Below are 25,067 nucleotides of genomic sequence, written 5' to 3'. Positions count from 1 at the left end.
CTCCAGCTGCTCCAAATATTTAATCATCAAATCTTGTTCACAGAAAAGACTGTTATTAAAATAGCTGAAATTAGTCTGGGTTTCTGGTTATTCCAAATATTGGAGGAAAGACTACATTACAATCATTGCTTAAAGCTTTTCAACACATGTTACTGTCCCAAGGAGGAAACTGAATGGTGACATACATTCTGAACAGTTCTGTTTTCTGTTTGTTTTACTTCTTAGGACAAGATTTCAGTACTTTGGAAGGACAATAGAAAAATCTTGAATCTCCATTTTTTAGGACATCTTATCATAAAGTTATATTAATAATGGAGGTGTTATTTTTACTGTTAATCTCTGCATGAGTGAAAAAGCTGCTTTCTCAGTCTTCAAGCCTGGCCAGTTGCAGGAATCAGGCCTTTCTTTCTCTTGGGGTTTGTGGTTTTTTGGCTTTAGAAGGGTTTTTTGCTATGTTTCTCCCCCTCCAGTGCATTTTCCTATTTTGTAGCTCCAAAAGTCAATAGGAAAATCATCCTAACAGAACAACTGCAAAAATGCCTCATCCCTGATACATTTTTCGCTTGTTGGCAGTAAGAGACAGAGAGACCTGGAAAGAGAGACCATGGAAAGTTAGTGTGACCATGGCCAAGTTTCCATCCTGAAATATTCTGATATATTTCAGGGAAGGAGCTCATTAGGATCAGACTAGGATCAAGGAACTACAAAAATTAATTTTACAAAACATCATCTGCTTATTAAATGGTTCACTGTTTGGCCCTGTTTACATACTTATAATTCATATTTCTTACTTTTCTTCTTCATTATATTCCTTTGGATATAAGCCAATTCTCTCTCAATTAAGATTACCTGTATTGACTCAAATATTTGTGTTCACCACTGTGTACACAGATACACAGTTCAAAGATACTGGATTTCTCTCAGTGATTTCTATTTAATTTCATTTAAAAAGGTCTTTTCAGTCCCCACTATATTTTGCTTTATGTTTCTTCAATATATATTCCTGACTGCAGAACTGGCTGATTATTCCACTTGCTTAGAAAGAGAATCCCTGAACGATCTGTTTTATTGAAAAAAGGGGAGGGGGGTGTTAGCCACTTGCTGTTTGTATCCAGTTGTTTATTTATAGTAATTTTAAAAGAAATTTTCTAGTTGAATTTTAGATGGAGATGAATTGCATCTGCTCTGATAACATGAGTAAATTTCAGGAAAATGTGAATAAATTTTGTAAGAGCAAAAAAAAACAAATTTGGAAGTTGGTAGTTACACATATTTTGAGACAAAAAAAAAAATCCCATCTCTTTATAAGAGTTTAGAACTTGAATTGTATTTTGGGAAGTCATTGAGAGACTGTCAAAATACAGCTGTTTGGTGAGACAAAATTAGTTTGCGTTGTTCCATAGTGAAGATGTTGAATTTCTGGTTTTGGAAGCCATCATAGAAACAACTGAAGGATGACGGTCCTGTTGTTTCTGAGAGGTGGCACCTAGGGGATGTCAGTAAGGCAGGAAACTGCAGGAAGACCATAAAATTTGATTATTACAAGGGATGAATGGCAAAAGAAGGAATGGGAAGAGTAGGAAAAGTAGTGTGTGTATGCATATATATATATATGGATACATATACATGTACATGTACATATACCGATATTTTGTGAAAGGGTAAAGAAAGCCTCCCTGAAACCAACACTTGTCTAATGAAACTTTCTCAGCTCTAACTGATTATATGAGAGTTGCATGAGAAGAAAAAGGCAAACATAAACTTTGTTATTTACATGGCGTGAGACCATGCAAGAGCACTGGTCTGATAAAGCCCCTGTACCACATCTGTCCAGGTTTTTTAAATGTTTGGGATGATGTCAGAGTAATGTGGTTCTCTTGTTGTGACTATCACACCTCAAGTTCCACTCTAACAGTGTATGTATTGAATGTAATTTTGGATGGAATACTCCGCTTTTTGCTTTAATACTTGAGGCCTGGAGAGACCTGTCATTTTAAAATACATGTAATGGTAAACACCCACTTGCACTGTTTAGAAGTTGTAATAGACAATCAGAAATAGGCTTCTAAAAAGCCTGTGTTATGTAAGGTTTCTCATTATCGAATCACCAAGTCAAACTTTTGTTTCTCCAAGCCATCTGTTCCTCCTGTTCTCATCCTCCTTTCTCCCATTCCCATTTTCTATAAAGGACTGTAGATCCTGAAATGACAAGCTGATTGTTATGCAAGATTTGCTTTCTCCAAAAACAAAAAAGTTTCTCATTTAGGTCTTGAAATCTTCCCTAGGTTTTGACTTCACATTTCAGTTGCAGACTCAGGCAGACTAGCAACACATCTGTTGCCAGACTGGCAACTGAGAAGTGGTTCTATTTACTATAAGGATCACATTGACGAAGTTTTTTTCTCGTATTTACTGCCATCAAATGGCTGGAACCACTTTTTCCTTTCACATGTTTCCTTTATATAATTTTTGATGATTTTGACTATGAAGGATTATTTCAATGCTTTCTCTCTTTTTTTTTTTTTTTTTTTTTTTTTTTGCATTCCACTGGGAGTTCTTTTGGGTTTTCCTACTAATGAAAAGAAAAATAATTACTCAAATATTAATTTCATCCATATGATTCAGTAAATTGAAGGGATAATTTGTTTCAGATGAATGAAGTGATTAATCATCTGATCAAAACATTACCATTTACTAGTAGGATGATAAAGACAATTATTTTATGTAGAAAGCTGTTGTACTTCTAATTAGTAGCTCTAAATTAGCTGAGAGGTGACTGAAGAAACAAAGCTCTTTTAAAGTGACTTTGCCAATAAATCTAGAACCCTTATTACATAATTAACAATATGGTTTGAATTAAACCTCCTATCTTAATAAAGTTCTTTTTTATTTTGGCATAATAGTGTTCTATTATTGTATTCTTCTTATTATTACTGTTGTTACTCCAGAGTTTAAATTGTTTATTCCTTCTACTGTGTATATTACTTAAGAGATTAGTCTCCCTGTGGTCCCTCCATAAGCATTAGAGAGAGACTTAAAAACACATTTATCAAAGGAAGACCAGCCTTCAAATTTGGGCACCTTACTTAAATACCTCATTAGCCCATTTCATGGTCCCTTGATACATTTTTTTTATAATTTTCTTACATTAAAAAAGTCAGTTCTTCCCAGAACTATAGTGAAGGGGTTTGAAAAATACAATTAATTTGAACTTCATGTAATTTGTGTTGATATAGGTAATCGTTTTATGAATGATTCTGTTATTACCATCACAAGAGTCATCAACAAAACCAATTTTTCTAGATCTGTTGTCTCTTTGGATATCCCTTGTGTTGTATACAGCCTACTGTTAAGATCTACAGAAAAACAACAAAAAGTTGCAGGTGTTTCCTTTCTCCTTCAGTTCAGAGACTGTACTAGAAAAATTAGCAATAAACAAAATTCAGTTTTTTTACTTCTGCCAGATTTTTTGTTTTCAGAAAATCTTACTAAGATAATCAGATGCTATGAAAGGGTGATTGTGGTTTTGTTTTCTCAAAGCATGTAAGCAATTGTGTAAGAACACAATGAAGCAGGATTGGAAAATGCTGCCCACGTTCAAGATTACCAAGCTCTTCACATTTCTGTGGTTCAGAACACTTTTGTAGCAGTAGGGCGATGGCCTCCTACTTACTGTGTGCATTGTCTAACCTCTTCCACTCATTTTTCTCAATAAAATGGACCAATGAAGTGATGGATCATGCAATGTGCACAACTGGTCTCAGAACGTTATTATCTGAGTAGTAACTTCTTCAGGATAAAGTACATGTCACTAGTTGTTAGCTGTACAGTCTTGGATTCTTTCCCTGTTCACACAGAATTTTGTAAGAAACTAAAGAAAAAATGGTTTGGGTTACAATTACTGGGCCCAAGTGAAAAGCATTCCACCTAATTGTCTTGTCCCTTTCAGAGAATCCTGAGTACTTGCACATCATAACAGTGTTTTATTTAGAAGAAGAAAAATAATATAACTAATTGTACTTTCTTTTTTTTTCTCACTACTCTATTGCTCACTGATGTACTTTCAGAGTAGTGAACACATAATTTTGTCTCCCTTGCTATTCCCCTCAGAGCAGATTTGAAGCCAGATGTTTAAACTGTACAAAACAGTTAATTTCAAATTAGCAGCTAAATCTGCAGCTTTGACAACTGCCTTGGTAAAATAATCTAAGAAAACACAGCCTGTGCAAAGTAGATGTCAAACATACTTATTTCATTCTTCTGCTTTTATTTAGATTTATAGCTTTAATCACTGATCGATCTATTAGGCATTATCATAGATTTAAAATGTGTTGTGTTATATACCACACAAATACCTAATTAAAAAAACATTACTAGTGACCAAAGACCTACTTTAGTTTTTAAGAAAGATTACGTAGAGGACTACATAATGCAGGAAAATGTCTACACACCTTCATTAAAGCGTTTCAGTAGGATGTTTTGAAACTAGCGTACTTTTGTACCAAACAATATATTGTCTTATTTATTAGTAGTCTTTTTCCATGCAGTTTTTATTCAAATGAAATTTCTAATTCTCACTCTAGTCAGTGCTCCAGGTCTGTTAACTCACTCTCAGTCTATTAAATAAAATATAATTACTGCCTAGGGCCAGCTGTACTTTTTTTTGTCAAACTGTTCTACTTCAGCTGCTTTATCACTTCAACGCTCTTTCCCTAGTTTAGAAATTACATTGGCAACATATGAGAGGTATATTTTTCATGCAAGACATTGAGACTGACATTCTTTCAAAAATTAAAAAATAATAAAAAAAAGAAAGTAGTAAGTCAAGCAAGTTTCACAGTGTCATGATTTGGGAAATTTAGTCCAATTTAGTGCTCCCACTAAAACTGCCACTTGCTACCCCAAGCAAGTGGGTGGCTGGAGATTAGAACTGGAGGCTCAAAAGATCATGGTTTGAGACAGAACAATTTACTGTAAACAGCAATGAGCTAAGAATAAGATCAGTAACAGAAACAGTATTAATGACAGAGGGCAAAAGAAAAGAAACCATTCACATGGAAAAGAAGCCAGATGATAACAGACAGTACCAGATGGCTCTCTCTGCCAGGCTTGCGGGATCTGAAGGAGCCCCTTCTCCTCAAAGAGCCTTCCTTCCCCCCAACCCCTGACAATCACATGAGGTGGTAAAGAAAAACCTCCTGTCCTGGCCATGCCCCTCCTGGCTACTGCAAAATGTAACCCTGTCCTGGCTGAAACCAGAACACATATGAACAGAGGCCTTTTTTCTTTGAAAATGTGGTGTTACATTTCCTTCCACTCAGCAAAAATATTGAATAATAAGGTGCAAAAAACCATCTATTTTTTAGTTAGGTAAGGCAAAATGAGATATATTCAACATCTCAGATATAATATAATAAATCTGAACAGTATAAAAGGAGTTAAAATTATAAGATACTCTTTTTTTTTTGTCCATAGGGATAAATAAATCTATGCTACCTGTTTAAACAAATGATAATAATAGGTGTTTGAATTTCAGTTGAGAAAATCAAAACAAATCAATATAGAGAAAAGAAAATTGTGTGGTTTGATGCTTCCTTCAGGTTTCTGTGATAGCAGATGTACACAATAGTAATTTTAAAATTATTGCAAATAATATACTCTGTAATTAATAATATAATATAAAATGACATAACTAGCAATAAATTTTAAAAAATATTCTTTTAATTGTTTTCCCTCTACTGTTGTGTTGTTGCAGCTCCTGAAAGAGCTTTACATGTATGCATGATGATTCAGGCCAGGAGAGAGGGATGTGAGTTGCAGAAAGGGAGAGGAAGAGAGGGAGGCAGAGGTTTGAAGCCAGAAGAGAATGATAGTTTATGTAGTGTAATAAGTTCTGCTGATTTTAGAAGAAAGCAGGAAATGTGTTAATTAGGAGAGTTCAGTCCTCTTCCAGCTCCAGGAAAAGTCCTAAATCTCACATTTTATATGGAATTGCACTCATTTGTGGGGAAATATGCATGTTAGCTTTTTTTTCTGTACAGTTTAACATCACTTCCTCATGCTGAGCTTCTAGTATTAATAACTGCCCCATCTTCTTTTTCCAGATATATTCTTATTGTCTTTTTATACATTCAGATAAATATTTCCTTTTCTCAAACATGAGAAATCAGCAGATCCCATCTCCTTCTTCCTCTCCAAGTCTGAGAATGCAGGAATACACTAACTAGAGAAAGGACAAATCATCATGTTTCTGTTCAACACTTCCTTTGTAGAATTAAACCAAAGGAAGTACAGCAGAGGATGGCTTGCAGCTCACTCTGGATCTGTGTGCTCTGTTTTTTTGAGATCACAGAATGGAACACTATTTTCTTCACCTTTGTCTGTGGAAGGAAAATGGCACATGTGGGCTTTAAGAACCAGAATTCTTTCTTGCCCTTCCTTACCTCTTTCTTGTTTGCAGAGAGAATCACTTATTCTGCCTTTTCCTCCCTAATCATCTGGATATCATGCCAGGAAATGTAGGATTCCATTTGCCATCTCCAACTGAGGCTACCAAAGGAACACCAATAACTCTTGATGAAATGCAGATAATTCAATAAAGTTTTTTTCCACAAACTTTAAGGAGAATCTCCACAGAGATTAAGGACTAGACAGTAGTGTAAGTCACAAACATTGGGAAGAACCAGTATATTCCAATTCATTCACCCTATTCAAGTACAGTTAACTGGCACATCTTTATGTGGTTTGGAAAACCTCCATGACTTTTATGTTAATCACTCATAATAATTTACAAATACCAGTAAATTTGTGCTTTACATATGTTGTTGAAATAGAATTTTGTTATATTTGGGGATATTTTTAGGTTTGTCTTGTATAGTCATACTTCTTTACACTGAGAAACTTGTGTAAAGTTTCTTTAACTTATCTACAGTTCAGTTGCTATAGACAATGTGTGTGTGTATATATATATATATATATTTAGGTGTGTGTATATATATATAATTATTCTCTTTATTTTTATATCTGAGTATGTTTAGTAACATTAATATATCAACTCCATTTAGTTTCATTGCTCAGTCAGCACCTCTCTGTCCTTAACTCATGCCAGTAAGAATATCCCTTTCAACAGTTTACACCTCTCTAGCCTTATTTTGACATCTAGTCTGTAGTGCACCCAAGAGGCTCATACAGGTGGAATTAAATTTTTTTACTTCTTCTGATGTCACGAAAACTAGACAACTGTTTTATTCTTTTGCTTTGAAATGAATCAGGATTTACACAACAAGATGCTATTAGCAGAGACTCTAGTTTGTATTCACAAACAATTAATAATTTTCCTGTTACAGCATGTGATAACAAGTGTCAACCATTACAGAGAAATGCAACTGATATCACTAAAGATCACTGTTACAGACACAGACTAGACTAAATGTGTTAGCAGTAACTGGCAGACAACCAAATGTTTGGAAATGTAAGAGGAGAAACATTTTTTCTAAAATGAGATCTCTGCTACTATTTTCATTTAGAAATTATAGTAGCAGTGCTAACTCAGACATAGTCAGTGTTATGTCAAACTGAAATATTACATTGAATAGTAAAAGATCAGATCTTCTAATTCTTTTATGTGAGCTGGTCAAAATTAATTTACATTTCCTTACTGACAGCAATACTCCTATCCATGAATTCATCTCTTTAGGGTGTCATCTTTCAATCTTTCCCTTCAAAAACATTCTCAGAGATTACTGAACTGCTTTTCTTCAAAAAGCCCAACAAACATAGAAATTATCTTGCAGCTTTACTGGACATTTTTCTCAGCAAAAGTGGGAAGATATCTGTTTATTTGGTGTCTACATGAATATAAGTTACTTTTCAAATACTGAGTCAGTCTGTCATTTGTATTTCTAGTTCAATGCATCACAATGTATTGCTGATTCATCCTAAATACAAAGGAAAAATTCATAATTTTTTTCTTAGCTGTTGTTTGTTACAAAGCTAAATACTTAAATGCAGGGAACCATTTAAAGAGAAAGGCTGTGTTCCTGTAGGAGGGGCAGATATAAATTGCAGCAGGAAGTAGTCTTACTTTTTTAACAATACAGTAGAAGTAATTTTTCTGCTTTTGTCATAGATTAAGACAACAAAAGGTCATAATAGGCCTTTGTACCAGATAATCTCTGAGTTTATTATATATAATTTCCATGATTAAGCTATGTTATGCAAAAGTCTTGGCTTGCAGAGCTACTTCATATAAATAATATACGCACCTTAACTTTAGAATATTTCTAGATGCAGATATTCTGATATTCATTTATGCATTTATTTTTTCCAATGCTACTCCATGGCTGGTTTGAGATGTCTTGAAAGTGACATCCAAAGGAAATTGTAGAAGTGAAAAATTCAAATAATGGCCTATTTCTCACCAAAAAAAAAAAAAAAAAAAACCAAAAAAAAAAAAAAAAAACCAAAAAAACAAAACAACAACCAAAAAAAAAAAAACCCAAAAGAAATAAAAAAACCCCCACTCTTTCCTCCCCACCTTTTCCTTAAAAAATTTAAAAAATCTGTAACTCCTGCAAAGAAAACTGGTTGAAAGTGGTTGTCATCCTACTAGGGTAGTCAAATCTTAATGCAGGTGTGTATTTTATGAAGAATTTCCCTCTTTCTTATGAGAATGGGCACAAGGTTTTTCCTGTCAGTTGATCATTTGATTGATGGCACTAACATGATCAACCGTAAGGAGTTGCTGAGTCTTTCTCATTGAGAGAAAAACACCACACAGTAGTTTCCTGCTTCCTGCAGTTATGCCTGGATCCTGTTTATTTCAAGCATAGATTTTCTCCATTGTCATTTTTCATTTGTCTGACTGACCATGAACCACCACTTAGCACAATGAATGGGGTTTCCAGACATGGGAGCTAAGATCCATGAGAAATTTGCATTTCTTCTTTCTTGGTGCACACTTGTTATCCTTAATCACCATAGATACTATTTCTCTAGTGAGGGATTTCTCTGTTTTTTAAACAAGTTTCTCAAAAATGCGGACTTCTTCCTCTTTTTCATTCTCTTTCCCAAAAAAGAATTAAATATGGCATTGTAATTTCTTTAAAGGAGTTTGTAGGAAAAAAAAAAAAATTAAGCTAAATCATAAGCAAAGAGAGCATATCATCAGTGGACCAGACATAGAAACAGATTTTTATGGGTTTTTTTTCACTGTGAAATAAATTTGTTATATTTTATTTGTTCATGTTGTGAAAAAAACTTTCTTTTGGAAATATTATTTAGACTGATTACAGAAATTTTTTTGGAACTATGAAAAGTTAACTTCTACAGAGTAGCCTCAAATTCTGAGAAAGATCTCTAACTCTAAAATTAGACCTATTTTATACCACAAGGGGTAGACACCTGAACACCTTAATTTTTCATTCACAGTTAGATAAAACCTGTTTTAAATATGTTAGAAGAAATTATCTAAACTACTATTTTAAAGCACAATTTTAAATTCTAATTCTTAACAAATAAATTGATTTATCTGGGTCTTTTGGGATTATGCTCAGTTCTTCCAACTGATTTGGTGCTACAGTGAAGTTAATGTAGAAAATAATGGCCAATGTAGCCCATATATGTCTTTTCCAGAGTGAAATAGATTCTCATTGGAGACATATATATGCATTAAGAACTGTAAAGATAATTTGGGTTCTGTTATAGGGCTGATTTTCATATTTCTTTGTAAGTTACTAAGACCTGTCATTATAAATGCTGATATAGCCTTTAAACAAATGCCTAAAGTCTCACCAGCAGGGCTTTTATGAATTGCACATTTCAGTTTCTGTAATAACAATGCTTAAACCATGTTAGTCCTTCTGGTGTTTTTTTAAAGGGAAGTGAATTACAACTACAGTAAAGTAGTGGACTTGATTTTACACTAAAGCTTACTGATTTCAGTAAATCATTAGGCACACAAAATATTCATAAGAAGGGAAAAGCCTGGGTGAAGAATTATGTTATCATCTTATTCCACTGTTATCCATGTAAGTTGTTAAGAGTATTTCTTTAGATCCAATAGCTGGCATAATACATAAAATAAACATATTTTATCCAGGTAAATACTACTTGATCAGTACTAGCATTAATAACAATTCCATGCTACTTGTTTGAATTTTGAGTTGGGATTAACTCTTTACTGGGTCAGTGTTGCAGGCTGACCTTGGCTGGATGTTGGGTACGACCAAGCCACTCTATAATCGCCTTCCCAGCAGACCAAGGGAGAGAGAATAAGATGGAAAACAACTAGCAGGTTTAAAGCAAAAGAAAGTCAAGCAAAACTTTGCCTGTGCATAAACAAAGGGAACAGTTAATCTCTACTTCCCATCAGAGAGCAATGCTCAAACACTTCCCAGGAAGCAGGACCTCAGCACACATAGCAATTGCTCCAGAAGGCAAATACTGGAGGATAAAAAGTACCCCTCATTCCTCCTCTCTGCCTTAGCTTTTATATGTGTGCTGCGATCATATGGTATGTAATATCTCTTTGGTTAATTTGGATCAGCTGTCCTGGTTCTGTCCCCTCCCCCAGATCTTGCCACTCCCTGCCCTTGTTAACACTGGTGTGTTATCAACACCTTTGCAGCTACCAGTGCAAAGCACAACGCTGCTAAAGAAAAATGAACTCTATCTCAGTCAGACCCAATACAGTCAGGTATGTGAGCAATTCAGGAGTCTCTTTTGGAAGACTCTGATTGTACATGGCCCTGGAGAGATGAGAAGTCCAGAAAGTACATTTAATTTTCAGGGATCACTACTTCAAGAAAGTAATGGTCCATGCTAATAATCAGACTATCAAACAAAGGTAGCAAGGACCCTGCACAAATGAACAACGAGCTACTGATAAAACTTGAACATAAAAGAAAAATTCAAGAGATTGAAGTAAGGTCAGATGTTTGAGGAGGACTACAAACACTTGAAATACACTGAAAAGATGAGGTTAGGAAAGTCAAAATCAGTGTAGAATTGAATCTGGGGTGAAGTTTCTGAAGAAAAATAAATTCAGAGAAACATGAATTAATAAATTTCTTGTTAACTACAGTCTTTACCAGTCTTGAACAATCCCAGAACCCTGAGACCAGCAAAAAAGTCTAGAGTAAGGGTGACTTAGAGGAGGACTAGGTGACAGAGCACTTAGACAAACTAGGCAAACCCATGGGACGTGATGGAGTGCATGGGAGGTCAGTTACCCTTGGAAGGTTGTGACAGCTGAGGGAGGTTCCCAAGGGCTGGAAAAAGACAACAACATTCCTATCTTTAAGAAAAGCAAGGAGAAGGGTTGGGGGAACTATAAGCCAGTTGGTCTCACCTCTGCCTGGGAAGGTGACAGAACAAATAGTCCTGGTCACCTTCTGCAAATATTGGAGATGACCAAGATGATTAAAAGTAGAGTTGTCACTGTTCAGCCAAGGGAAAAAAATGCAAGGCCAGGTAAGGGATAAAAACTGCAAGGGAGGCAGGATGCTGGGTCAGGTTGCTCAAAGAGGTTTTGTGTTCTCCAGCCCCATAGAAATTCTAAACCTGATTATACATGGACCAGAGCGATCTGGCCATCCTGTCTGCAAAAGAACTGTACTAGATAATTGGCGAAGGCTTCTAGTCTCAGTTATTCCAATTTTGTGATAGGAATTATACTGAGGATACTGTTCATAATCTAACACTACTTAAATTATACCAGTAGTTTTTTTAAGCAAGCAGATGTAAATTCTATACATATTTATTTCTTACTCTAAAAATGAAACTAAAATTTCTTTGATGAAATTTTTAGCTAGCAAACTATTTTTGGCCAATTCAATCTGTTGTTAGATGTTTTCCAAACTCATTGAAAGTGTCCAGATGTTACAGTGATGAAGGCCATAGAAACATCTATATATTTAGAGGTATAGAAAGTCTGCTTATGTATATCTTGCCTGTTTAAAAGGAAGCTTCTTATGTGAATAATTAGAATTAATGGATTCTCTCACTGTCCTAAATTATTGCCAGTATTAACATTACAGTTTACCTGGAATTTTCAAATTTTAAAAAAATCACACAGATGGAAAACCCCTTAAAAATATATTTCGTTTATTTTTTGAAGAAATGCATAAATCAGTAACTATCAAAATTTCAAGAGAAAGTGTTTTTGAACAACCTTGCATTGTTTATCTTGTAAAGTAAAAGACAACTAAATGTGTAAGTAAAATATTAAACCACAAAACACAGGGGAAAATGTATTTTATTTTTAAATAGTATTGCTGCAAAACATTGAAGGCCAAGATGAGCATAAATTCAGAAATAATTTACTCAGCTTTAGACATCAAAAGTCTATAGGACATCATTGACAGATGACTTTCAGCTGACAGGGGATAGCAGATGATTAAGTCATTATTCAGAGAATGCTTATCCATCCATCATTAGAAAAAAAAAAATCATACCCAAATTCTTCAGCTTAAGTGATTTGATCTTTATTTGAACTGGATAATAGTTTTCAATTGTTTGTTTCCCAAGGGCAGACTATACTGGATACTTACATAATATTTTATTGACATTTGCTAATTTAAAAGGTGGTTTGTACTGGCTACAAATATGTTGGTTATTATTTAATTTTAAGAAAATTATTTTTAAACACCAGAAAATAAAAGAATGAACACATACCAAATGAAGTACACAATAATTAGCACCAGAAAACATAGGAATAATGAACTATTCTTTTTCTAATCATCTGAATTTCCTTTCTCATGACATTATGTCAACTAGTCACTATACATTTCAACATTTTGCAGTTTAATTATAAAAATGAAGTATCCTGGCACACAAAAAGTAAGGAACAGGATCTGGATTATTTCTTCCCTAGTGGCTGCAGCATATTCCTGCTTAATTTGAGAAAGCAGCTTGACTCATGTAAATTGCTCATAAAGGGCTCAAAACCCCTTACTTGAGCTTTCTGCTGTTCCATGTTAACCCTATTCTGGCAGTAATTCCTCTTTGTCCCTTCTTTTGATGTCTCAGCCACCTCAAATCTCTTTTAAATATATTTTATCTCAAGTCAATGAAAACTTTTGGTTATGTCCTTATATTTTTTTCTGTATTTTATTAAGAAATGCGCAAATGATAATGAAAAAAAAACAGTTACTAAAAATTATTTGTGGACCTTTCTCTTTCCAAAGTGGCTGATTTTAGGTCATGTATTAGTTCACTTTCTTCACTGTTGTACTTTTAGGTCAAAGGGCTCACAGGACAAAGCTAGAGGCAAAACCAATATTGAAATACTAGCGAAACATACAAAAATACCTTGAAATTTGACTCCAAATGGTTTACTCTATATGGTAAAATTGTGGGTAAATATTTTATTTCTTTATTTTATTACCCATTAAAATACAAATATAGCTTAACAATTTCATTTTTTACAGTTTTCACAGGATACAGCTCATGATAACAGCTATGTGTGCTTTTTACAGGAGCCTCAGCTCTTGCCTGATTTTTCTATAGAAAGTTTGAAATTTAATTCAAAATGAGAAATAGCAGTGGAGGTCACAAGGAACTTTTCTTGTCTCAATGGCAAAATTAAATTCATTGAGTATGAAAAAAGATTTTATAAAAGCCAAAATGTGACAGAAAAAATTAACTGGATTAAAAGCTTGTTTATTGTCTTTAGCAACACCAAGAGAACACTTGAATCCAGACAAATATTATTTTGAAAATAAGCAGAACTATTAAAAACATCAATGATTGATTTTCTGGAAATTGAAGGAGAAACTATGAAGATAATTCAGCTTCTCTCTTATAATTCCTATTAAAATATGGACAAGAATCTTTGGAAGTGTCTCAGAAAAAACTGTTGTTTCAAATTTTTATAAATGGAACATCCAGTGTTTTCCTTCAAAAAGAGGCTTTTAAAAACTGAAACAAATATATGATAAGATCATGAGTAAGGAACATGGAACTGCCTTTTTTTAAAAAAAAATCAGTAAAAAAAAAGTCAACAATTTAAAGAAAATGCAGTTTTAATACACAATTTTTAAAGCTTTAAGGGTGTATAATTAATTGAAAGAATTGGAGGTGAGAGCTTCATTTTCTATAAGTAAAACCACCAAATGAAGATACTGTAGAACTTTTGGCAGACAAATAGAACCTAGGAGGAACACATTGGAATATTTATTCCAAAATGTCTAAACCTGGATAATGAACAAGAACTGCTTCAGTTTTTCTTTTTAGGCGTTCCAGTACCTAAATATATCTGACTGCTTCCACCTTTGTACATGTATAGTTCCTAAGTAATTTTCCCCTCCACTGCTTGTAGTGTTGGAAATAAATGTTTTCTAGGTACTAGGGTCAGAACTAACCCTAAAATTTCTTTTTTTTTCTTTTTTTTTATTGATTACTTGTATTGAAAGGGAAAACACCTGTAATTCAAATGGGCTGTGCAAACCTTTGAACTTAAGTGCATAAAGAAGCCTTGCATTGAGTTTCTCTACTAGAATGACTTAAAAATAAAGATATTTGTGATTCAATAGATGTATTCTGAAAAGTGTTTGTTGCCTTCAATCAGTTGTTCATTTATTTCACAAAAGCAAAGATATACGGAATGTTACTATTCTTGAAAAAAGGGAGACATTCCAAGGTAAGTAAACGTTAGAGAGTTATCAACAATATTAATTAATAAAGCACAGTCTATAATACTATGCCTGGAATTATAAAGGAGAAAATTGCACTGAGAACTTAGATGTGTGGTGGAGGGCACAGAATTTGAAAGTAGAAAATAATTCAACATCAGAAAAATTGTTTTGTTCCATAATTACTAGAATCTTTTAATGTGTGTGTATGCCTTCTGTACCTTCATTGTCTGTTTTAGATGTATTTTCATCCTTTTACTGCTGTAATGGTGTGAAAAATAACCTACATTCAGCACCAGGACAGGTGATGTAGTTATTTTTAAAACCATGCATTAATAAACATTTTGTTCTCTCTCTTCCCCCCCACCCTGCCCCCCCACCCCCCTTTCCTATTCTATTCCATGTGTTTGGCTTTGGTTTTGTTTTTTGTCTTGGCTACTGGTGCCTCTTCCTTCTTTTCCTTTCTATTTGGTCAGTTGTTTTTGGCCAGTTTGTGTTTTTCCAGACATCACTCCATGATGTTGTTGAAGTATACGATGGCCCAGCTCTACAGTCATCTCTGTTATCCTCTCTCTCAGGATCTCATTCAGGTATCATTTAATAGAACTCTCATTGTTATTTACTTTTTTTTTTAATGAATCTAGAAAGAAAATGTAGTAAAAAAAAAAGAGAGGAAAAGGATTGTCATATTTGCTTAAATTCATCTCAGGCAAATATAAGAAATCCACATTTTGAACTAAACACTTCAAGGTCTTTGCATTGATGAATTAAATGAAGTAAAATCACTTTTTTTTGCCTTTTTTTTTTCTTTTGATATTTAGCTAATATTGTGGGTGACTTCTTACTCTGTGCCTTTATGGCTTTATTCAATGAGTAATTTGAAATAGGTAGTACATATTTTAAAGGGAAAGCAAGGCATATTTGTATGCAAAAAGTTTATCAAAGTAAAATTAAATAGATTAATTACATGTTTACATGTTGAGTCTATTTAAAGAGGTAGGGGGCTTGGGACTTTTTGTTTGTTTCTTTGTTTTTTCCATTTTGGTTTAGGTTTTCTGTGTTATTTTTTTTTTTGGAGGGTGGGGTGTTGTGGTGTGGGGATTTGTTGTTGTTTTTGTTGTCGTTGGTTTGTTGGTTTTGAGGGGGGTTGTTTGGTTGGTTTTGGTAAAGGAAAAAAACAACAAATATTCTTAGTAACTAAGATGAGTTTTAACTCCCCTTTCCTGGAATGACATCATACTGTTAACATAAAATATTAAAAGTGCATACATCTTGCAAAGTTTACTGAAGCAGAACAGGGTTTGGAGAGTATTATTTCTAGCTGCAAAGATGTTGACAAGTGTTTTCTTTAGTAAAAAGTAGCTATGATAACTTTGTCTTTTCATTGTTTGAGTAGGCGAATCCCTTCCATTGAGCTCGGGGAACCAGATCACAGTCAGATTTACCTCAGTTGGACCAGTAACAGCTAAAGGATTTCATTTTGTTTATCAAGGTGAGACAAGCTAGAGAAATGTGCACATTTTTTCTGTTCCTCATAGTTTGTAAATCATCAGAGAGAAACAGACTGAGAATGAAGAGGAAACTAATAGCCTTTTAACAATAGAAGATTGTCACTATTTCTACATGTTTTGAAAAATGTTTGAAACTATTCTTTTATATGTATTTTAAAGCTGAGATCAAATACTTAAGAAACATAAGAGTGGTTCCAAATTTAAGAAGACAGTTATACAGAACTGCTGTTTCTTTTTGCCAATCTGACTGACAAATGTTTGATCCATCTGGGTGCTCTAACTGGTTTATCTCCCAATTTAAATATGAATAGCTGTAAATGTTATTACCTGTGGGTTTAAAATGCTCTTACTATTATGAAGGTATTTTTCTTGGTTTACATTATTGGCCTTTTTATGAGTCAAATGGGAAATTTTATATACCAACACTTGCAACTGCAATTCACTCTTTCATTACATATAAATCCTCATCTGACAGTCAGAACACACATTTAGAAATCCGCATGAATAAATGTAAATATCTGACACAAAATTTTATTTTGAAACCCTGTATTAGTTGAGTATTTCATGGTAGTATTTTTTATAAGTGTCATTTTAGAAAGGTTTCCATGTGGATTTTATGCATTACTTCCAATCTTGGCAAGGATATCAGTGCTATGCTCTCCTAAATAGTAACTCAGACATCTAAAGTGGGCAATCTTTATTGTGAAGATTCATTTGGGGATTATGGCAATGTTCTCAGCTGGGAAATAGCTGAAAGTTTCTTCCAGACATTTTAAATATTTGTGATTAAATATCAGTATTTCCTCACCAAATCGAAAATTAAGAATCCACAATTGTTTGTATGTTCACAGCTGTTCCAAGAACAAGTGCAACACAGTGTAGCTCTGTGCCTGAACCAAGATTTGGAAAAAGGATTGGAAATGAATTTGCAGTTGGTTCCCTCGTTCTTTTTGAGTGCAATCCAGGCTATATCCTCCATGGGTCAACAGCAATTAGATGTGATACAGTACCAAATGCATTGGCACAATGGAATGATTCACTCCCAACATGTATTGGTGAGTTCCTAAGGCTTTTTAATATAAATAATTAGTACTTAAAGTGTAGACTATTCTCCTGTTGAATATGTTTATTCTTTTTCATTGGTATAGTGTTTTATTCTTGCTTACTTTAATTTACTTTCTTTTTTATTCAAGGTTAAGTTTTATTCTCCTTTCTATTCTATTTCTATTCTAACTTGCTGTGAACTTTCACAAGTTTAATGAACATGCTCTGCTGCCATAATTTATGTGATAGCTTCTATTACATTAACATCCCTGGAAGTTCCTGGATATCCCTCTTCTTTAATCAAGAATCAGAAATATTAGTTTGCGCCCTGACGTCTTGCGAGACTAAGATGCTTTTACACTGCAGATCTTTAACAAGATATTGCAAGCTATTAGGAAGAACACTACTGTATTAAAGATTTAGAAACAGTTGCATTAACATTTTGTTACTTGTCAGGAAAATGCCAGTAGCTTTTCAGATCAGAAAACATACTTTTTCTGGTTCTAGTCACTTTGAGATTAAATTCTCAAAATTAAATTCTTAAAATGAGGTGCATCCATTGATATTTATAAACTGGCTTGGACCAACTGGAAATCTAGTAAATGTAATGAAATTCCCCACTTTACTTTTCCTGATAGAGAACAGAATTTTTTTTTATAAAAAACATCATAAGCCATTGCAAAAATGGCATTATGATATTGACTGTAACAGAATACATAAACAGAGGTTTAGGTGAGTAGATGAAAAGAAAACAAATAATGTATTTTCATTAGGCTGATGTTTCATCTGCCATGCTAACCAGCTGATGGTGTCTAGTAGGTTTTTAGTAAATTATAAGATAATCTCCAAAATACCAAAATCCTGATAGAGATCAAAGCTAAGTATCAATGGGGTACTATTGATAATATATGATTAATCAAGTTTTAAACAAATAATGTTGATTTAGACTGTTTCAGGCATAGCCATAGAATCGCATTTTCTATATCAGTAAGAAGGTGAAGTATATAGCTGTATTTCATTTAGTTTCGTGGATTACAGTTTAGTCAGTAGAATTGTGCTTATTTTCCCCTTGAATTATATTCCCTTTGTTTTTTTCAGCTATAACAACTTGACAAAGTATAGAAGTCATTCTTTTGGACATTGATCACAATATATTATTGCTATTTTAGTACATGATTTAGTCTATGAAGAGAAAGCTATCTGTCTCTAGACAAGCTAAATTGAGGAAGGGTTACAGGCCACCTTCTGTGTGAAAATAAATTTCTGTGTCAATAAAGGTGATAAAATACCTATGAGATGAAAATTGCATTAAACTAAATCAGTTTAATAATTAAAGTGGTAGACGTGACCATATTAAATTGCCTTAATTGTAGTAAATGTTTTAATATGACATATTCAGATAGTAGACATATAATCATTGAATCATAGAATCATTAAGGTCAGAAAAGACATCCAAGATCATCGACTTCAACCTTTGATCAAACCTCACCGTGTCACCTACAGCACAGCACAAAGTGCCACATCCACTCTTTTCTTGGACTCTTGAAGGGGTGGTGACTCCACCACTTCCCTGGGCAGCACATTTTAATGCTTAACCACCCCTCGTGTGAAGAACTGCACCTCATGTCCAATCTGAACCTCCCCTGGCACAGCCTGAGGCAATGTCCTCCTGCCTTACTTGCATGGGAGGAGAGCCCAAGCCCCACCTGGCTACAACCTCCTTTCAGATTGTAGAATGATAAGATCTCCCTAAGCCTTCTTTACTCCAGGCTGAACAGCCCCAGCTCCCTCAGCCACCCTGATGATGTACTGTCTAGAGCCTTTGCCAGCTTTGTTGCCCCTCTCTGGACTTACTGCAGCACCCCAATGTCTTTCTTGTAGTGCGGGGCCCAAAAATTAACGTAACATTCAAGGTGCAGCCTGGCATCGACCATTCTGTCTGGTCATCCTTTTATGAGTAATTGCTTAAACACTTCAAGTGGAACTAGCTTTTAATTTATCCATGTAGTTCCAAACAGGTTCTATTAATTTATGCCAAGCAATATGTAGCTACAATATTTATTATTAAGATAAGTTGCATTCTATCTATTTTCTAAATCCTCATATTTGCAGCTCCTGAAGTCCCTTCAGAATTTAGTGATGTTGCATAGAAGTGATACATTAGCTTTTAATGGACTTGATAAACCATGTCATCAATCTTTTCCTTCAACTTCAAAAATACCAACAGAATATTCGTATGCAGATTAAGATGGAATATTATTTGTCTCTTAGCGCCTCTCATAATATAGACAAGATGCATTCAAGTTGAACATTGAAAGAGAAACTTGACGCTACTTAATGTGTCTGTCCTGTTTCATGCATAACACTTTTATTAATCTGTGAACAGATATGATGAATGTAGTCTTGGAAGGATCTTGTAAATTCTTTACTGATACAATAGATGCAGAGACTGTGATGGAATAACTCACACAAGCACAGAAGAGTCACGGAGTTGAGACTGGTGTTATTAATTATTTAGAGAAGCAATATTAGAACGAATGAATGAAAGAATATTAGAAAGAAAGAAAGAAGAATGTTACTTTTATTTGTGATGCTTTTTAACTTTTATAGTAATACAATACATACCTTTTCATACTTCAGCTAAGCCATAAAAAAATGCTTTATTTTTGTAAGATTACCAGGAGACAATAGAATTGATTTCACTCTGTAAAGGTCGAATAAACAAGGGGAATATTAGCATTATTCTGTCATGTAGGAAACTGACATAATTCTAATTTTCTTCTACTCCTTTTTTGGTCATTTAAAAGAAGAGTTTTGAGATATAAAAATTTATTTTCCTGAGGCATATATGTATTTTTTAATGTAGCATCAATTTAAAATGCTTTCACCCATAGTATAAGCTTTTATAATAAGTCTTTTCACTTCTGAAGCTTCATACTTCTTTTCTTCCCTTATGCATTTCCTTTCAGTGCCCTGTGGTGGTATTTTAACAAAGCGCAAAGGGACCATTTTATCTCCTGGTTATCCTGAGCCTTATGACAACAATCTGAATTGTGTGTGGAAGATCACAGTACCAGAGGGAGCTGGGATTCAAGTAAGTTTACTTGCTATTTGCTTGCTATCATCATATTTAGAACTGCTTTTCCTGATGCAAAAGATGAAAAGATCATTTATCTGTACAATTTTTCTATCTCATTAATGATTCTGAAAATTGACTTTATTGCACATATTTTTAATTATGCAGTGATTGAAAGTTATAAGATTTAAAATAATCTTAAAAGATGGACTTTTACTTGGAAGAATATCATCATAACTTCCAAACGTATTTTGATAGATCAGTGACTCCTTATAACCCAAGGGAAATAAAGAACCTTCCTAGGAATTCTTTTTTGCTCTCCACAAATTTATGTATCTCCTTTAACACAGAGAAATTAAGTGAGTTGCTTTCAAGGACAAGTTATATATGTTTTCTGCTATTTACTCTATATTTATGGAAGTTCACAGTGATGTAAAGATGCTTCATTATGTTTCAACATGAGATGGGAATTTATTCTTTTAAATAGTTTCAGAGTTATTGCTTACTTACATAGATTAAGAACCTCATAGAACACACAGTAGGAAAGTATCCTTGAGCTTAGTCATGCATGTCTCTAGAGTTCACTAAAGAAACTGACAGAAATCTGGTTATTGCACAGGCAGTTGAATTCAATAAATTAGAACTTCTAAGCATCATCTGAACAAATTCCTAGCAAAATGTGCATCAAGAAATCATGATATCAAATTTCCTAGGTCTATCCTAGTTAAAAATATAACTGCTGTAGAAAATGAATAAAGAGCTCAGTTTATGTAGGTAAAGACTTAATAAAGAAAATCAGAAAAAATCTTGGCAGTGCTTTAAAGCTTTTTAATAAATTTCATTACAGAGCTTTCAGTAATATTTAATTGCCTAAATCAGCTTTGAGATTGATTTTGAGGAACACTACTTGATTTAAAAAGTTGACTAGGACAGCTGACAGTTAGGGTACTTTGTTCTGTGCATTTCTTATACTAGGAAGATAGTTCAGACGATTTAAATTAGGCAGTAACTGTCCTCCTGACTTAAGTCATCACTGTTGCTTTTTGAAAGTGCTTATCTCTTATCACAGGTTGCATTTTTCAGAATCATCAATAAGGTGATTAAATTACTAACTTTGATTTCAATTTATGTGTTTAATCTTCGTGATACTGTTTTGTCCCAGAGTTGTAATAAACAAAAAGATATATTTACTGTCTCCAAGTATCTGAAGCATGCTAACTGTGGGGGCCTCTTCATGCTTCACGTAAGAAAAAGAAATCTGTTGACTATAGTGTTTGACCAATTCCTACAAAAATAAGTACAGTATTTGAGGTCCCCATCCAACAAATAGGTAGCCAAACTGAACATTTATTTTATGGAGAACAAGGTCCAAGTCCATATATTTCACATAGAAAAATTACTTCAATGCTTGGTTTTACTGGAACTGGTGTTTATTTCTTCTGCTGAAACTATTCCACTCTGGGGAAAAAAAAAAATTGAGGCAAAAGAAGCATTATTCTCTAACTTAATGACTAAGGCATCCCTTTTTGACCGTGGTTGGGGTTTCATCATACCTCTGTCTTTTTTAAAGCTTTTCAGTAAACAGTTAAACAAAAAGCTAACACTATAATCTATCCCCTACTAATCAGAAACAAGAATCTGACTTTCTCTACTTTGTAAGGTGTGATTTCACTATATGAGAACAGGTATAGCCTCCCTCTTGCAGTTTATCTCCTTACCACTTTGCATCTCTAAAAAATGCGAGAGTTGGATGGTGGGTGCTGGTGGCTAAGGGAAGAGAGTTCGTGGGAACACATCTCCATATGAGTGGGAGAATGTTTTCACCTATGGAAGAAAGGAAGTGACTATTCTGCCCTTTGTTTGTAGCATGCTAGTCACTGCTCCTCCTCAGGAGATGAGTTGGTGATGAAGGTAATCAAACACAGCAGTTTTCTCTTACCTGGAGGCAGAATTTAAAATGGCAAAATAGATGAAGCATTATACATCCTTGTGGGACTAGTTTAATTCTGGAGAAAAAAGAGAGAAAAATCCTGCATGTATTGAAAATACCATGTTTCATCTTCTCCTCAATGTCCTCCAAACAAGAGAATCATATTCTATACCCATCTGATTTTCATGGCTGTGTGACTCTTGACAGAGGTAATATGTGGTTGTCACTAAGGGTTACAGGATTTATTGTTTGAATTGGCAATCAAATAAAAAGGAGCTGCCATTTTATTCACTTAATGATGATTTTCCATGCTCTTTGACAAGGGGAGCAAGACAACTTTTCATGGCTGAGAGCAACAGAGGCTACAATTTAGAGTCATCTTTGAGCTTGAGTAAAGAGGGGAAGAAGTTTATGTTCTTTGCCTCACATTTTTCTTCATAGGTGCAAGTGGTGAGTTTTGCCACAGAACACAACTGGGATTCCTTAGACTTTTATGATGGTGCTGACAACAATGCTCCAAGGCTTGGAAGTTATTCAGGTGACTGAGAAGATTTTACAATAAATGATTCACAAATTCAACTCTTTACAGTAAACACACAGCTCTTTCTGTGTGTGTAAGCATGCTTTTGCATGGTATGTGTGTTTGTTTCTCCTGTAATTAGCAACAGGTAGTATCAGTTCTGTTTTAATCAGTCATCACTTAGCAGACTTTCATAAACCTGTATATTTTAAAATGTTAGAAATGAAATAACACTCAGAGGCTTCCAAACTAGACCTCTCTTAATCCAATTCTTTTCTCACACTTGTAGCAGGGTCTAGAAGTACAGACCTCAAAAATAGGTATCTCTTGATATTGTACATGAAAAAAGGATGCATTCTTTATCCTTATTTTAGACAAAGAAGGCACTTCTTTTTGCCTTACTTTTTCTTGTTTTCTTTTGTTTTCTTTCATTATACCAAATACATGTGTATGCTAAGAGATCAGAAGCAATCATAATGTCTTGACTTGTGCTGAAACACAAATAAATAGTCTATCACATTTCTAAGAACAGTCCAGCAACACATTTTCAGAGCTGCTTGATATATACAACTGTTATGTTTAGAATTGTTCTGGTCACAGGATCTGCTCCTGCTTTGAAAAAGACCCTCGTGAATATTTCTTCTTTTCTGGGTAAAAGCAAGTAATATAAATTTATGTTAGCCTTTCCTTTTCTGTTGTTCATGTCTCTGATATTGTGGTGCACTGAAAATGTAATAAAACTTTCATAGGGACAGGTATTTGATAGCATCCATGATGACAGAATATTATGGAATTGTTTATGTTACCTATCTCCTGCTCCCACCCTCTCCTCTCCTCCCTCTTTCTCTTTGTCTCTCCTTAACTCTGTTTATACACACACACAGACATCACACCCTTATGTCTGCATTTATGTCACTTCCTGTGTGTTTCAATAATATTTTGAATTCTCTTTTCAGGAACAACCATACCTCCACTTCTAAACAGCACATCAAATAATCTGTACCTCAATTTTCAGTCTGATATCAGTGTTTCAGCTGCTGGATTTCACCTTGAGTATACAGGTAATTCAGAAATGTTCAACTAATAAAGAGCACTTGCTGGTTCCAGACATCAGTTCTACCTAAACTGTAGAGGAATATTTAGTCCTATCACACATAATGAGCTACATATTGTAACTTCAAAGTCATTAGTAAAATCCTCATTTAAATCTAAGTAAGCAAATTCAGGCCTGAAAGCTGTACTATAAGGAGTGTACTATAAGGACAATTTAGTTTGTCTTGCTTTCATCCTTAAATTACTTTTGCTCTCTGAAAAACTTTCTGAACCTACAGCAGACAGAAATAAATGCAGATATGCTCATGCAGTCATCCTAATCCATTGTGTCCAGTGCAGACCTGGTCTATTCCCATGGATGCCACCCCTGCAGTTCCATACCCCAGCACTCCTTGCCAAAATCTACAAATTATGCTCAATACAATAACATATGTACTATACAGTATGTGTGTGCAGGATACAAATACTAGTCACCCTTGGCAAAGAGGAAAGAGGGAATAATCTGAAAATAGCAGTTGTGCGTCTTAACTGAGAAATGCCTGCAAGTTGGTGAGAGCACTGAATTTTTTCAAATGTTTTTTATTATTGCTGAGTACACCACCAGTGGAAAAGGCTGCAGTTATAAACATGCTTTCTGTCTGAATGGCTTTGTCTCAGATGACTGTCAGGAATTCTGGCAATCACCAGCTGTGTGGTTCCCTCTGCTTATATTGGTTCTGGTGTCTGATCTGCATAATTGTGTCGCAGTTATTTCTTGTCAGTTTTACCATATGTAAATCCCATGCTCTGGTTGTCTGATTAGCCAGTTGGAGAACACAGCCTTGCAAAATTACTGCCTGATCGCTTGTCTATAACTAAACATTAATTATAGGTAGAATTATCCTGCCATTTCCTTGAAATGTATAGTCTCTCAGCTGCTTACAACTTCAGATGAGAAAAAACATCAGGAAGTTATGAAAATGAAATAAAATTAGACTGAATCCAGTGAAAGTTAAAATGCACCTTTGTATTCCCACATATCCAAATAATATGTGTAATATACTGCCCATGTACAACTTCCACTTTTAAAAAAAGAAAATATTACCAGTACACTATTGCAAGCATTGATCCATGTCAAGAACAATAACCAAATATATGTGTATGGATTTATACAGGGATGTATGTGTGAATCTGAACAAAAAGAATGTTTTCTGTGTGAGTGTATAAACCCAAAGTATATGTTGAAAATTTATGATTCAGGAAATAATACCGATGTCTCTCAGTAGATATCCAATTAACCAGTGGCTCAGTGAAATATGCT

The 25,067-nt window shown here is 34.3% G+C and overlaps 1 protein-coding gene across 3 annotated transcripts in view; it reads left to right on the top strand.

Moving 5' to 3' along the window:
• Positions 1–25,067, top strand: part of CSMD3 (CUB and Sushi multiple domains 3) — a 579,207-nt gene that overhangs the window by 449,852 nt on the left and 104,288 nt on the right. For 2 of the 3 annotated variants that reach the window (XM_041470731.1, XM_041470730.1), the window contains 6 exons: positions 15,110–15,223; positions 16,030–16,125; positions 16,996–17,199; positions 20,158–20,282; positions 22,636–22,732; positions 23,671–23,775. In XM_041470731.1, the coding sequence (XP_041326665.1) occupies positions 15,110–15,223; positions 16,030–16,125; positions 16,996–17,199; positions 20,158–20,282; positions 22,636–22,732; positions 23,671–23,775 (741 nt within the window). The remainder of the gene's footprint in view (positions 1–15,109; positions 15,224–16,029; positions 16,126–16,995; positions 17,200–20,157; positions 20,283–22,635; positions 22,733–23,670; positions 23,776–25,067) is intronic. The other variant, XM_041470732.1, reaches the window with a different exon arrangement.

Source organism: Pyrgilauda ruficollis, unplaced genomic scaffold (genome assembly GCF_017590135.1).
Source record: "Pyrgilauda ruficollis isolate IOZ18807 unplaced genomic scaffold, ASM1759013v1 scaffold25, whole genome shotgun sequence".
Lineage (NCBI taxonomy): Eukaryota > Metazoa > Chordata > Aves > Passeriformes > Passeridae > Pyrgilauda > Pyrgilauda ruficollis.
The sequence above is the reverse complement of the archived record's forward strand: the minus strand, read 5'-3'. Positions and strand labels throughout refer to the sequence as shown.